The sequence below is a fragment of the Hemibagrus wyckioides genome, linkage group LG29, assembly GCF_019097595.1.
Source record: "Hemibagrus wyckioides isolate EC202008001 linkage group LG29, SWU_Hwy_1.0, whole genome shotgun sequence".
Taxonomy (NCBI): Eukaryota; Metazoa; Chordata; class Actinopteri; order Siluriformes; family Bagridae; genus Hemibagrus; species Hemibagrus wyckioides.
The window spans coordinates 3988979-4004836 of record NC_080738.1 but is presented as its reverse complement, the minus strand read 5'-3'; the positions used below and the strand labels follow the sequence as shown (position 1 = coordinate 4004836).

The following is a 15858-nucleotide window of genomic DNA, read 5'->3' as shown; positions in this document are numbered from 1 at the left end:
GATTCAGCTCTGAGGTCAAACTCCTCATCACACCTGAGAGAACTGAATCTGGACGGTAATAATCCAGGAGAATCAGGAGTGAAGCTGCTCTCTGATCTACTGAAGGATCCACACTGTAAACTGGAGACACTACAGTGAATTACTGACTTCCTGTCTCTTTACTCTACTGTATTGTAAGACATTGAGTAATATTCAGTGTGTTCTGTAAAATGTCACATCTAGTGTGTGCATTACGCTTCTGTTGTTCATAAGGAATGTGATGAGTGACTCTGTTTAACGTTGTCTGTAATTCTGTCCTCTTCTGTTTTTCAGAATTAAAGGTTATAAACTCACCAGGTCTGGTGTATGACCGGAGTCTGACCTCAAACCTCTTGTCCAGGATAAAGCAGTAGTGGTGAAGCGTTAGAACCCGTCCCACATTTCCAGCAGTTTGGGAGCTGAATCATTCATATTCAGATGTAGAAGTTCCAGAACAATAACCGTGACTGACCACATCCTTTTATCCACTCAGCTACAAGTTACTTCAGGCTTTAATCACATATTTTACAATCCAAAGTCCAATCCTTCAGCATCTACACACAACACAGAGATATCATCACACCATCACACTGATTACACAAACACACATCCAGCTGTTGGAGATGTTTATAGTCAATTTTTACCTCCTTATTTTTATATCACATTTGTTTCTACACAGATGATTTGAGTTACAGTTGTAATATTTATTTTATAATATTTATTTATTTTTTCTTTATTTTATTATTTTTTTAATTACTTCTTTTCATATGTTTTTTGTTTGCTAATCTGTGTTTAATTGTAACCATGGTAACAGGTCTGCTGATTGATTTGTTGTTGTAGTGACCCAGTTTTGTATATATGTTGTATACATGTCATTTCCACTGTGTATAATTACAGAATAAACAGTGAGTGTGAGTGAAACACAACAATTCAGGTGTTTGAGGTGTGTTTGATCACAAACCTTTCTGAAGCAGTAACTGTTCTCTCTCAGTAACATGATCACTTCCTGTCTCTCAGGTGCTGCAGTATTGGGTGTGGAGCTGAACACAGGAAGTTACTGCAAGGAAAACATTCAACAATTCAATTTAATGAACAATTCAATCTCAACAACTTAAATTAAGTCCTACATGATGGAGCAGACTGGAGCCCAGTGTTAGACCCAAATCATGTTCATTCACATGTTAAAGAAAACTGCTGCATCTTTGTGGAAGTCTGTGTCATTCACAAGGAAGCAGTTTACTGGAACGGATCAGAATCTGAATCACTTTACTGCCTGTGAGTTGGGACACAGGTTTAGGATCAGACTCAGGAGAACACTTTGTATTCAAGTTCATGTAAACAAGATCAATTTTGTGTGTGTGTGTGTGTGTGTGTGTCCAGCTCAGTTCAGATCTCTATGGAGATACCTGTTTGCCTGAGGGAAAAAGCTGTTCAACCATCTGGTTGTGTGGGTCCGAATGCTTCAGTACCTCTTTCTGGATGGCAGAAGGGTGAAGAGTGTGTGTTTGGGTGTGTGGGGTCGTCCACAATGCTGTTTGCTTTGAGGATGCAGCGTGTGGAGTATATGTGGTCTCCCAGTCAGGAAATCCAGGATCCAGTTGCAGAGGGAGGTGTTGGTGCCCAGCAGACTCACTAGTAGAGAGAAATTGTACCATGGTCAAATAAGTCAAACTTAAAAAAAGTCCTTGTTCATCTTAAGTAGAAGCTGGTTCTCAAAGTTATGCCAATTAATTGCTCCCCTTCTTGGGCTGAAGATCAATCCAGCTTCACTAAAAAGTCTCTCACAGGCCTCTGAGGCAGGGAGGGCTGTGTCCAGCTTAAGTGACAGGTTGGATAAGGAAAGAAAGGAAAGAAAACATTTTCTGATTCCACAAGCAAGTTGTCTGTTACAGAACTCGATAGTGATCCAGTGCAATCACACAATCTAGACTATTACAGCATTACAGCATGTCTAAGATCATATTAATTAGGTCTACTGCATCCTCGCTGTCTAACCTGGACTTTGTCCTGACTCCGAGCCGCTCAACAGCTGGCATTTCTCACTTAACATCTGTCTGTGCAGAAGATTTATTCATCTTCTGCACGCGCTTCATGCTCATGAGGGTCGCAGAGTGAACGAGTCAGGAATACACTCTGGATGAAACCCCAGTGCTACACACACACAAACACACACATACACACACACACAAACACACACACACACAAACACACACACACAAACACACACATACACACACACACAGGGCACAATTTAGTATTAAATCCACCCACTGCTCCCATTGTGTGTAAGCTCTAGAGAGAGTGTGGTGTGTGGAAACCCCTGAAGTCAAGTTCGCCGATGACACGACCGTGGTGGGTCTCATCAGCAAGAACGATGAGTCAGCATACAGAGAGGAGGTGCAGCGGCTAACAGCCTGGTGTAGAGCCAACAACCTGTCTCTGAACGTCAACAAGACTAAAGAGATGCTTGTTGACTTCAGGAGAGCACAGAGTGACCATTCTCCACTGTTCATCGACGGATCCTCTGTGGAGATCGTCAAGAGCACCAAATTCCTTGGTGTTCATCTGGCAGAGAACTTCACCTGGTCACTCAACACCAGCTCCATCACCAAGAAAGCCCAGCAGTGCCTCTACTTCCTGAGGAGGCTGAGGAAAGCCCACACTGCAAAAACTAAAATCTAAGAAAGTAAAAAAAGTCTTATTTCTAGAAAATATGTCTTGTTTTTTGACATGAAAGATAAAAAGTCTTATAAAACATATTGCACATTAGATTATAAATCTTAGTTCAATAAATTTTGACTTGATCGGTCTTACCAAGTAAATTTTAACTCATTTTAATCTCCATTTTACTAGAAACATGTGACAGCTATAAAGTGCAACCTGTTGTTCATATTGAGTTAGATTGCTGTGCTAGATTTAAGAATAAGACCACACCTAAAAATTCCAATTTCAAGAATCTTTAGTAAAGACAAAGATTTAAGTATTTAATTTTTGTCTGTTCAAGTAAGAAATTTCTGTGAACATAAACACTTCATGAAAAGGTGTTCCATTCTGATTTATTACGTACGTAAAGTTTTGAAAAGCATGTGACCTGAGGCTGAGCTCTGATTGGCTTGTTTCGAATTTTCCTCAGGCCGCAGCACTCTGCGCTCCGGACCCGCCCACTTTTGTTGTTAGCGAATCAATATTATTGTTATATATTTTGGCCTCATGTGATTGGACCATTCTCAACGAGTCTCATTACCGCGCAGCAGATGGTCAGTTAACGGACAGGTACTGATTAATATGGAAGCAAGCGAAATATCTCGAGATGAAAGAGAATTCGGTTCTATCTTTACAAAAATAAACTTTCACAAGGAGTTCGGATGAAGAAAAGAAAAGAATCAAGGAGCTTGGACCACATCGACCCAATCTGCAAACTCAGCAGCAGTCAGTTTTTTAATGATTACCTTCATTACATTACTGATAATAAACCCACATTGAACTCAGATTCACTGATTTACAGTACAGTAATTGCATGCTTTTGGGTATTGGATATAATTATCCCAACTTCTCATCAGTGCATTGATTCAGTGACGGGATGACGTTTTGTACTGCGCATGTGCGAGCAGTGCGCTAACGTGCTAGTTATGAAAAGGCATTTCCTCCTGCCAGATTCTCACCATGGAGGAGCTCGATGATGCTGCAGTTTCCACTTTAAAAGGTTAGTCATTTGTTCAAAGTTGTTGAAATTTTATTAATTCACTCTGTTGGTCATTCTTTGTTTGAAATCGAGTTTTAATCGAATATGTTTCCCACTGGAAACCCGTTCCTGCAAACAAATGAAATCAGCTGAACATTTTACAAAGTTCAGTCTCTTTTTTGAGATCTGTTCAATAATGAGATTTCATTCTGTCCCATTTTGCTCTCCATCTTGTGGTAGTACTATTTAGTATTATTTTGTATTTTTTTTTATTATTCTTATTTATTAAAAGCAGCTTATTATTTAAATATAACCTCTTTGTGAGATCGTACAGGCCAATTCAACTGAACAATCACTTCTACTACTTTATTTTATCATTAACACTTTATAATAAACTTGTATTATTTGGCATTAGTCATCTGTATCTTTACAATGCTTGTAGCCTAGATCTTTGTCAGCAGCAACATACGTTTTTATATTTATGATGATTACAGTAACATTAGTTATTTCATTATGAACTCTACAGTGAGCATTTGTACTGTTTAATTTATTATTGTGAAATATTATAATTGATGACATAATTATTATTATAGATTATAATAAATATGTGTTTTACTGGTTAAATGCTGTAAACATATGTTGATTTGTCAACATGCATAAAGCATTTACTGATTTACTGTTAGTAAATATAAAAAAGTGTTATATTCATATTTTATCATTATAATGTGTTTGTTTCATATCATTCATGTTTCTGTTGGTTTCAGAAAATTGTTTATTAATGATAAAATGTTAAATGTTTTTAAAAAGCTATAATAAAATGAATAGATTTTTTACGGTATATAAATTCTGCATGCAAAGAATGACCCATATGCATCAATGCTAACTAACATATTTCTACGTTTTCTAAGCTGCTAACATTGGGGAAGACATTTTACCGTCTCTTTCAAGAGAGGATATTTGATATCTCTTTCCTGGTCCTGAGCCATTTGGCTTTTGACTCATAAGGAAGAACAGGTAATTTTATATAAAATACTTGTGTATACATGTATACACAATATACATGCAAACCTAGTTTTTTAGTTCAAATTAATATAGATCATCTCTCGTGTGTGTGTGTGTGTGTTTCAACTAGTTGAACATGCCATTGCTGTTTTTACCGCCCTGCCACTGCTCTTCCCATCCGGCTCTGCAGCACCCAAGAAAAGGGGCCCAATCAGTGAGGCTCTTTTTCATGTTCTTATGGTGAGTTTTGCTTTTGTAGTGTTATCTAATTAGCAGGTGTTTAAGAGGCCTACACTTTCAATTAAATAATGGGTTAAAAACAAGATTTGGCTACTCAAATTGCTCACCCAGTGTTAAAAATAACCTGATAAAATTACCTACATGCTCAGCCTTTGGCAAAAAAAAAACCCCAAACAACTCCTTTTGTAGATTGTAAATGCTGTTACATGTAATGTGAATATCTGAGTAAAACTCATCTGTTAAAGGACATTTGGAGCAGTGTGGTTGTCTGCGATGTCTTCATATTTACCAAGGTGGAGCTACGACTCAAACTGGAGACAGATGTCTCACTAATCATTCCCACTGCACAATATATTTTGCTTTTTATGCTGTTTGTAGTATAAAATCATATTATTGGTCTTCTAGCCCTCAGAGATACTATGTGATGTGAACTTGAACTGAAGATGGGTATCTGTAATGATTAGGCATAACATTCTGAGCACTGAGAACAGCTCAGTGGGGTGCAGACTGCAGCTCTTGTGGGGTGTTCCTGGTCTGCAGTGGTCAGTATCTGTTAAAAGTGGTCCAAGGAAGGAACAGTGGTGAACTGGAGACGGGGTCATGGGTCAAGGCTCATTGATTCACGTGGAAAGCGAAGGCTGTCCCATGTGATCCGATCCAACAGACGAGCTACTGTTGATCAAATTGCTGAAGAAATTAATGCTGGTTCTGATAGAAAGGGGTCAGAATACACAGTTCAGGACAGTTTGTTGTGTATGGGGCTGCAGAGCCACAGACCAGTCAGGGTGCCCATGCTGACCCCTGTGCACCACTGAAAGCACCATCAATGGGAACGTGAGCATCAGAACTGGACCACGGAGCAATGGAAGAAGGTGGCCTGGTCTGATGAATCACGTTTTCTTTTACATCACGTGGATGGCTGGGTGCGTGTGTCTCTTATCTGGGGAACACATGGCCCCAGGATGCACTAAGAAGGCGAGCTGGCGGAGGCAGTGTCCTGCTTTGGTCAGTGTTCTGGTGGGAAACCTTGGGTCCTGCCATCCATGTGGATGTTACTTTGACACGTTCCACCTACCTAAACATTGTTACAGACCATGTTCATGGAAACGGTATTCCCTGATGGCTGTGTCCTCTTTCAGAAGGATAATGCTCCGTGACACAAAGCAGAAATGGTTCAGGAATGGTTTGATGACCACAACAACCAGTTTGAGGTGTTGACTCTGCCTCCAAATTCCCCAGATCTCAATCCAATCCAGCATCTGTGGGATGTGCTGGACAAACAAGTCTGATCCATGGAGTCCCCACCTCACAACTTACAGGACGTAAAGGTACCACATGCACATACCAGATACCACAGCACACCTTCAGGGATCTAGTGGAGTCCATGCCTCGATGGGTCAGGGCTGTTTTGACAGCAAAAGGCGGACCAACACAATATTATGCAGGTGGTTATAATGTTATGGCTGATCGGTGAATGCTGCTTTTTTTTATTTACTTCATAACATGAACTATTCTGCAGAAAGGATCGTATAGATCTGTGTTTGGGCTCCAAGAAGGAGTATTCTCCTAAACCATGCTAACAGTCTAGCATTTCTGTACAATGTTTACATAATAATAATAATAATAATAATAATAATAATAATAATAATAAAGTACTGTTTGTATGTGTTTTATACTAAATAAAAGTTCACTGTATGATAGACAGTAAAAAGTGTGTTTTTAATCAGCTCCAGTTTTTTTCACCTCCACCACAATGTCTAAATGTAAGAGTCTATAAAGAAAAAACATGAAAACGGTGAGATTTTAAAAATCAGAAATTAAAATGCTGTAAAGGTTCTGTATATCAAATACTTTATTATCATCTTTATTATCTGACACATTCAATCAAAATTTTCAGGCTTTTGTAAAATGTTGAAGATCAACATTAACAGTAAAACTCAAGGGTAATACTCTACCAGCATCTGGTCTTATGTAACCAATGGTACACAACATTTGGGGAAAAAGAAATAAACAGTCAAAAGTTAGTGATATTTCTCCCAAAAATGAAAATTCTGTCATCATCTCACCTGCATGTCGCTCCAAACCCATAAGAAATTAATTTATTTTCAGAACACAAATGAAGACATTTTTAATGAAATCTGAGATTTCAGTCCTTCTGTTGAAAGTCTATTTCCCCAAAACTTGGACATTTCAAAAAATTCATAAAAAGATTGTAAAATAAATTCATATGAATCAAGAAGTTTAATCACAGTCTTCTGAAAAGACATGATCACTTTATCTGATAGATTTAATTAAGGTTTTATTCACATATTAATGCTAAACAACTAATATAAACAGAATCAAGCATGTTTGTGCTTCTATTTACCAAAACTGAATGCTGTAAACGTTGTTGACTGATCGATGTTTATATGTGAATAAAAGCCTAAATTCGATCTGTTCATCATATAAAGTCATAATGACTTTTCAGAAGACTTGGATTAAACCGCTGGATTCATTTTGATTTATTTTTGATCTCTTTACAAATATTCTGAAGCATCAGAATTTTGGGGGAATAAACTTTCAACAGAGGGACATAAATCTCGCAGATATCATTAAACATATCTTAATTTGTGATCCAAAGATGAACGAAAGACATGAGGGTGAGTCAGTGATGAAAGAATGTTCATTTTTGGGTGAACTGCCCCTTTTTAGAAACATTAATTGAACTACACTAACAATGTAGAATTACAAAAAAATAATAAACCTGTTGAACATTACAGTATTAAAACATCTGGACTCAGAAACAACTCCTCACACTCCTGGAGATGGTCTTCTCTCCTGCTGTGCTCTAATGGCCCTCTTTCCACCCCTGTCTCTTGCCCCAGTGAACCATTTGGAGAGCCTTTTCTGCCTTTTTGGTTTACATCTTCAGTCATTGTGTTCTTTTTCAGTCCACCTGTAAAAGCAAATGCACATTAACATCTGAAATGTCCAGCTGTATATTATGGTAACACTTTATTTTTGGTGTCCCTGTTCCAGTGTCATTGTCCATTCAAGTACTCAGTGATATTAATGATGAAAATCTACTTACAGGGTAAAAGGTCAGTTTACCCCAAAATCAAAACGTGCGCGCGCTCTGACAAAAGAAAACGGCTCTTTTTAATGCACGGTGTCATTATGCGCTGATTTAGATCCAAATACAGTGTAATTAGTGTAATTATCAGTCACACACAATAACTTAAACACATATACGTTTTTCTGTGTATGTGGAAAAAATCCGGCGAGTCTCTGCCCTGTTATGAGCAGGACAGAGCTGACCACCGGGAATTCCCCCGGTTCACCTGATGACCACTCCGGGCCTGGTCTCACAACTGTCTGAAATTCACCCTAAATGACCTCGCCTCCGAAAGCAGCACTTTACTCTTCTAGATCCCTGATCGGATACCTCAGAATTCACAATTATGCTAATTGTGCTAATTATTATAACTTGGCGCTCCGTTCGTTCCTCATCAGCAGCTGGCTGTACGGTAAAGTCACATTTACCTCAGGGGAAAAAATGGCGGCTAACCTTACACAGCCACAAAATACACAAGGAAAGCAGAAAATAAACAAAAATGTGTTCAGAGTCAGGAAACAAAAACCTCTACACATTACTATCAACACATATAACCATATTTTAATCCTCACACACGCTTAAGTGATTATAACTGTTTCACGCTTCTCCCCAACCCCCCACAGAAAAGTTATTAACATTAGTTTAGCGGTTTTAAAGATCATTTCAACAGATAATAAAGATATCTTTAGAAAATATTCATTTACCCGCTTATTCCGCTCCACATCCACGTCCTTCAGCCGCCTTCAACAGATGAAGTGATCTCCCTCCCGCCTGTCACTCACTGGGTCTGGAAGAAACTGTATCCTTACGACATGGCGGGATTTCCTCTACTTCCAATATTTAACATCTTCACAGCTGTCATTTTAAATTTCCGCTTATTTTCAACTAAGATCACATGATACATGATATTATGATATAATGTTATAAGAAGAAATTCGTAAGGAATCATTCAAAGCAGTAGGACTACTTTGTCAAGCGGAAGGTGTTGTCAGTGAGTGAGTAGGTCTTATTGAACAGGTAGGTCCAGTGAGACCCATTTAAATGTCTTCCTTTCCGATTTCTCCTCATTCCCAGTTAAATACATTTTGATAAATGCACAGGCAAGTGAACACTGTAATGCTGAACATTCACACAAAGAAACAAAATAAAATAAAATAAAATAAATGGAACACAATGGAAAATAATGCATTTTTATTTAAAAAGTAGCTATATCAAAAATCTGTGATATTCGTTGTTTTAAAGTGATTAGTAACCACATTTAATTATTTCAAAACAATTAAAGGTATAAAGATGTATTTTAGGTGTGAAATCATTTTGCCCACTTAGATCCTATAAAGTCAAATTCAGATTTTATTTGTCACATACATAATGGTACACAGTGTGATATGCAGTGAAATGCTTACACGACTGTTTTGACCCTCGAAAAGGAAAAGGAATAAGGACAGAACAAAAGACAAGGATAAAATATAAAAATACGAAATATAAAATATAAGAATATGAATTATACTAAAAATACGAAATATAAAAACAACAAGTTCACAGTAGGCAAAAAATAAAATAGAATAAAAATAGAATAAAATAGAATAAATATAAATAAAGTAAGGTATGGTATATATGTATATAGAATATGTGTATAAAATAGAATATGTATATTGGAAGTGTAAAATACAACAACTGTGTTATGCAAAATTATATAAAATTATATAAAGTGAATAGTGTGTAGTGCAATAGTGTCCAAGGTGCAGACAGCAGCAGTACGGGGTGGTCACGAAGTGGAATAAGGTGATGATAGCAATGGTATTGTCCATCATTAAAGTGCAGATGTGTATTTGTATGTAAACGGGAGCAGACTGTGCAACATGTATGTTTATGTGTTGTATTGTGTGCAGTCTTGAAATGTGCAAATGTGCAGATGTACATTTGTGTGTTTGTGTGCCACAGTCCTGCAATGTCCAAATGTCCGGTGTGGTTGGTTGGAGTTCCAACACGTGTGTAGGAGCATAGTAGGTCTAATCAGTTGAGTCCTATGTGAGGTTCTGATTGAGAGACCGTATAGCCTGCTGGAAGAAGCTTCTCCTCAGTCTCTCAGTGTTGGCCTTCAGGGAGCGGAAGTGTTTCCCTGACCTCAACAGAGAGAAAAGTCCATTGTTGGGATGGCTGAGGTCCTTCACGATCTTCCTGGCCTTGGTCCAGCACTGCTTGTTGTAGATCGAGTGCAGGTCAGGGAGCTTGGTACGGATGATGTGCTCAGCTGATCACACCACCCTCTGAAGAGCTCGTCTGTCCTGCATGGTGCTGTTCCTGAACCAGGTGGTGATGTTTCCCATCAGGATGCTCTCTATGGTGGAGGAATAAAAGTTCCTTAGCACCACCAAAGACAATGTTAATGTGGTGACCGTTACCTGGCATCACAGCCACTTCCCGAGTCTAAACAGCACTTCTGCTTCCTGTCCATGTTTAAATATACCTGTGTGTTTAATTCTTTTAATTAATAGCACGTTAGCTATTAGTGCTGTCGGGTTTCCTCCAACCTCTGTTTGATTCTGTGATCACGTTATCGCGATACATGCCCCTGCACCTCAATATATCATTTTAAATCTAAATATATACATTTTAATAACAAAATAATATGTTCTGAAATCACTTGTGTAAGTTATAAATGCAAAAGAAAGCTGTTTTTAAGTTTGGAAGGATTTCGTCCCCCGCCTCTGCCTCACAGTGGTTTAGTCCATCGCCGATACACATTAGCCCGTGTTTAGAGAGTTTGTGGCTCAGCTGTGGATCCCCGAGGAACTAGTTACTTTACTAATATAATAATAATAATAATAATAATAATAATAATAATAATAATAATAATAATAATAAAGAACGAATAAAGGGTGATGAATAAATAAAATAATAAAGGGTGTTTTGCACTGCGTCTTGTTTTGGATGGATCTTGACTGCCATCGTGTGGACAAAATTAGGAAGTTCACGCTCCCAAAAAAAGTATATTTATGTCAAATAGGTAAAAACTGAAAAATCTTTCAAGGAGTGTTTTTCAGTGTTTCTCTTCACTAGATTAAATTATTAATAGGATAAATAATAAACAAAATATTAGTGCCATCATGTTGCCACATTTAGGAAGTGCACGTTACACACCGCTTATAAATCTATATTTGTAGTTATTTTTTTCCAGTGTGCTGTTTGTCGCCTTTTTAGAACACTACTACTACTGATAAATAAATAATTAAAACCTACTGTTATGAATGCTTTCTATACTTTAAGGCATTTTTTCCAGTTAGAATCTTCTTACTTGGTTCACAGGTTGTTTGAATACGGCAGGTCACAATCAGGGCCGTACCAAGGTTTTTTTAAATACTGAGGTCCCAGAATAGAGACTGGTAGGGGGGTTCAGGGGGGCATGCTCCCCCCAGACAATTTAGATTTTCCTGACCTACATGTGTGCATTTTAAGATGTTTTGAGGCTCATAAATTGGATAACAATATACACAGCAAATTTAATAGTGTTAATTCAACTCGAATAGAGTTAAATTCAACACTTTTAAAGTGTCTATATTGGTCCACACTAAAACGAGTTAAAACAACGTTTTTAAAAGTGTCAAAATCCTAACACCATTACAGAGTTGCAGCAACACTCACAGTAGTTGAAATTTAACACTGGCAGTGTTGAATTTAAACAACTCTAGTGTTCAGTGTCAAAATTTAACTCCAACAGGGTTTTTTTTTTAAAACACTAAATAGAGTTAAATCTATATTAACACTATTGAAAGTGTAAAATATAATTCTTTTTTAATAGTTGATTTTTATTTGAAAAACACTACATGGGAGTTAATTAACAATCCCTAATTTCACTCCCACAAACAACACATACTTATATTTAGAACAAAATGTACAAATAAACAGAACAAATCAACTGAATCAATTTTTATTTCAAACAAGCACACCATATAAACAGCTCTGCTTTGTCGCAACAACAGAACCTCTCCACAAAAATACACTTCACACAGTATGACAATGTGGCACAATGTATGTTTTTTCATCCATCACATTAGAAAACTGTCTGTCATGAGGTCTGTAATAAATCAACTCCTTAAGTGAAAAAACAGCAAATGAATCTACTCTGTCCTCTATACAGTATGCATTCAAATGATCATCAAAATAAAGAGTGTCCACTCTAGAAGTCAGAATGAAAGCTTGCTCATCACTTATAATGATGTTGGTGATCTTTCTGAAATAAGAACAAAATTTCCATATTTGTTCTAACACAAACAAACATATCAATCTGATATTCTGTTCCATAGTTCTTCACCCAGTTAGTGGTTGACACTTCACAGTATGCATTAACATTGTTGATTTGGTGATGTTTTTAAAATTCTTCACAGATCTTTTAAAAAAGCTATGTTTGGCCTCAAACCTCATGCACCAGACATGAAGAAGTGGACCTATTTTACAAATACAACGTGGATAATGTACCATGAAATGGTGCTTTGGAATTAACCTTTTTTGTGGAAACAAAGACCTGAACAGCTTGTGGTGATCATTAATCAAGTGTTTCAAATAGTATGTCATGCCAACTGTTATAACTGGTGAAAATACAATATTCACAATCTGAATCAATAGGAGGAGCAGGTGTCGGAGAAAAAATAATATACCCAGCTTTGAATTATATACCTAGCTTTAAAAGTAGCTTAAGTAATAATGTATAAGAGTTATTTAGCCATTGATTAAGTAGTTAACTTTGATTAATAATAGCTATAATAATCAGATATAGCCTCATAGTCTTTATAATAATCATGCAGAATTATTAATGGCAGCATGCTAGTGTAATAACCACACTGGGACTGAAGAAACAGAAAAGAGGAGAGATTTATTGGAACATTAGGAGTTACAACTCAGTCAGCCAGCCTATCCAATGGGATCAGTGGGACCGGGGGGTCAGTTGTAGAAGAGTGGGAGAAGTTGGGGGCGAATAGTCAGGAGAAGACTGGGGAATATCATGAACACTGTAAGGCATAGGCACAAATTCAGGAGAAAGTTGGGGAATGTCAGGGGAATTAGGAGATGAAGAAGAGTCAGAGGAAGAATCATTAGAGGAGATCTCAACAGGGAAATCCTCAGTCTGGACGCCTTGAGAGGTGGTGCGTGTCCAATGCCAGTAGAAGGTCTGAGTAGACTGATCACAGGTTGTGGGGTGAAACTGGGTGCTCTGATCAAGACAGACGGTATCTCTCACGATATGGTGAGCGAGGTAAGGAGACTCAGGAATAGAGGATTCAGATAGGTGCTCCAGGAAACCAGTAAGTTCAATGGCCAGACAGGATAGCTGATACTGGCGATAGCGTCGCAGAGCACCCCTGGGACTTCTCCGGAAGATAGCGCGGCGGGCTGACTGAGCTAGGAAAAATAATGGGAAATGGGAAGAGATGAGTGAAGATGAGTGAAGTGCATATTGCGTGACTATGTAGTCAGCAAAAGAGAGCGTGTACTAAGGCAAAAGGAACACAGTGTGGGAAGTAGGCCAGGTCACTGTGACATGACAGTGATAGGCGGGTAGAGGAGACAATAGCATTGGAATACTAGCAACCAGCAGTGATGAAAAGAGAAAAGGATATGAGGCAGCTTAATGGCACAGCTTATTTTAAAAATAGTAAATAAAACTTAGATCAAGTAGGTAGAGGGAAAAGTCATCATGACATAGAGGAAGAGAGCAAGGTACTTACACATTGTTGTGGAGGGCAACGCGCGAGGAAGCACCTTTAAGAGGTGACGGTCAAATGAAGTCAATAAGGAAGTGGCACCTATAAGTAAGCGCCAATTTTTTCTAAAAATTGTTGACTTAGCCTAAAAATAAGGGGAACTGGAGAGGAGGAAAATTGACGTCATCGAGGGGAGGATGGTATCAATTTAGGGGCGGTATCGGGACAAATGCGAAAATAATGGGAACTGGGAAACATATGTAAACTAAGGAAGGAGGGACTAAAGTAGCCATACACTGAATATAATGGGAAATTGCTGGAAATATTTCAATTAGAGAAAAGGAGGCGCCCCGGGTATAAGTAGAGGGGACTTTTTCGGGGTTTAGGAGACCAGCTGCTCTCTTCAGAAATGCATGTTGTTGACTGCATGGCTGAATAAAGAAACCCGCTTCTTCTCATCTGTTGACTGAGATCTCTTTTATTTCGGCTAAGTTTTATAGCTTGTGGAGGTCATTGGGAAAGCTAAGAGAAATAGATACAAACAAAAATTCCACCCTGTGATATGTCCACTCGGAGGGGGCTCTGAGTTCCGACATATTTATTGGTGCCGCAACCCGGGATCTTGCGTGGGAAGGCTGACGTGAGTCCGAAAACCTGAGCTAGGACCGCAACTACTACGGGCTGCAGATTGCCGGCATCAAAACAGAAAGGTAAGCAGACACCTGTTATATTCAAAGTCTGTGTTAAATCTATATCTGTAGCCTGAGTAGAGTGGCCCTGGGAAGGGTGAAGGCAGTTGGCCTCACGCCAAGAATTAGAGGGTGGTGAAGACAGATGAGAACGAGTGGAGAGGTGTTTTTGTCTTGTGGTTTTATGAAGTGTTAAGGTTTTATAGGTGAATAAGTGTGTGCAAGAAAATTCCTGTGGGCTAAAGCAGGTGGCACAAGTGAAAAAATTCCTGCCGGTTGAGGCAGGTGGAGTATGAGAAAATTCCTGCGCAGGTGGAATATTTGTCCCTAGATACCGCTGTTGTATATGGAAAACAGGTCTGCATGGTAGGGATGTCGGTGAGTCACTGCGGAGAACAGTATAGTTAGTTTTCAGGAACGCAGGGTTGGACCTGAGGAAATGTGTTAAAGTGTTAATGTGATATGTTAGTGTGAAATGAGGTGATGTGCCGTTGTTGAGAATGTGTTGTTAAGAAAGGAAGGATTGCTGCTGGCAGCAGGTGTGTGTGTTTAGGAATTGTGTTAGGAAGAATAGAAGCATGAGTTGGAGTAGTGGCGTGGATGGATAGGTGATTAACGGTACCGTTATATAGATCTGTTAGTATAAATACTGTTGTAAGCAGAAGCTGTAAAAAGGAAAGAGAGGAGGGGTAAGTAACCCAGCAGACACACACTCACAGAAGCAGCGCATATATAGACACACACACACACACACACACACACACATAGACACAGGGGAAAGCCCCATTACACAGAAGGAGAGTTGAGTTGAGAAAACTGAAAGTAAAAAGGGGCAGAGAGAATAGCAGTTAGCGCGGTGTATGGCAGATTTGGCAATAGAAACAAAGGGACTGAGAACACATTTTTGGGATGAAAGAACTTATAAAGACAGAGACGGGGTTGAAAGAAGACAGACAGAACAGCAGATTTGTGATAAACTGTGGGCATTGACGGTGTTTGACAGGCTAACCACATTGCGTCACCAGTTTCCTGAAATAAATTGGGTAGAACAGCTTAAGACCCACTACTGCGTGCGTTACTGGCAGCTCCTGAACCCCGAGAGGCCCAGGTAGTGATTTCAGTGTATGATTTCATTGATGATCCATACGGGGAGGGAGAAGAGCCCGTAGTGGAAGTGTTTGGAGCTAGACCAATACAGAGCAATTATTGTTCGGGGCTAAAGGTTATTATTACAATTGAACCCAGGGTAGTACTGTGGGAGAGTACTACACCTCTAAATAGGAACTTGGGTCATAGAAGTGAAGCCCATAGGGCCAGACAAGGGTGTGTCATGAGTAGAGAGGAGACACCAACCACACCCGTAGGTTGTGATTATGCTAAAGCATAAAGAAGTAGAGAAAGAAATTAAAAAGTATATGAAAAAATGGAGTGACC

At 38.7% G+C, this 15858-nt stretch overlaps 2 protein-coding genes and 1 long non-coding RNA gene across 6 annotated transcripts in view; 2 read left to right on the top strand and 1 right to left on the bottom strand.

The window, feature by feature from the left end:
* The window catches only part of LOC131348988 (NACHT, LRR and PYD domains-containing protein 3-like), a 412464-nt gene that overhangs the window by 152430 nt on the left and 244176 nt on the right, over positions 1 to 15858 (bottom strand). The window lies entirely within an intron of this gene.
* LOC131348989 (NACHT, LRR and PYD domains-containing protein 3-like) overlaps positions 1 to 15858 on the top strand; it is a 72566-nt gene that overhangs the window by 16007 nt on the left and 40701 nt on the right. For 2 of the 3 annotated variants that reach the window (XM_058384251.1, XM_058384250.1), the window contains one exon: positions 1 to 134. This exon is cut by the window's left edge and continues 43 nt beyond it. In XM_058384251.1, coding sequence (XP_058240234.1) covers positions 1 to 134 — 134 coding nt within the window. Of the gene's footprint in view, positions 135 to 312; positions 733 to 15858 lie in introns of those variants that run through there. The other variant, XM_058384254.1, reaches the window with a different exon arrangement.
* On the top strand, positions 1548 to 5302 carry LOC131349020 (uncharacterized). The gene is made up of 3 exons (XR_009204021.1): positions 1548 to 3721; positions 4609 to 4714; positions 4833 to 5302. It is a non-coding gene; the product is annotated as an uncharacterized LOC131349020 (long non-coding RNA).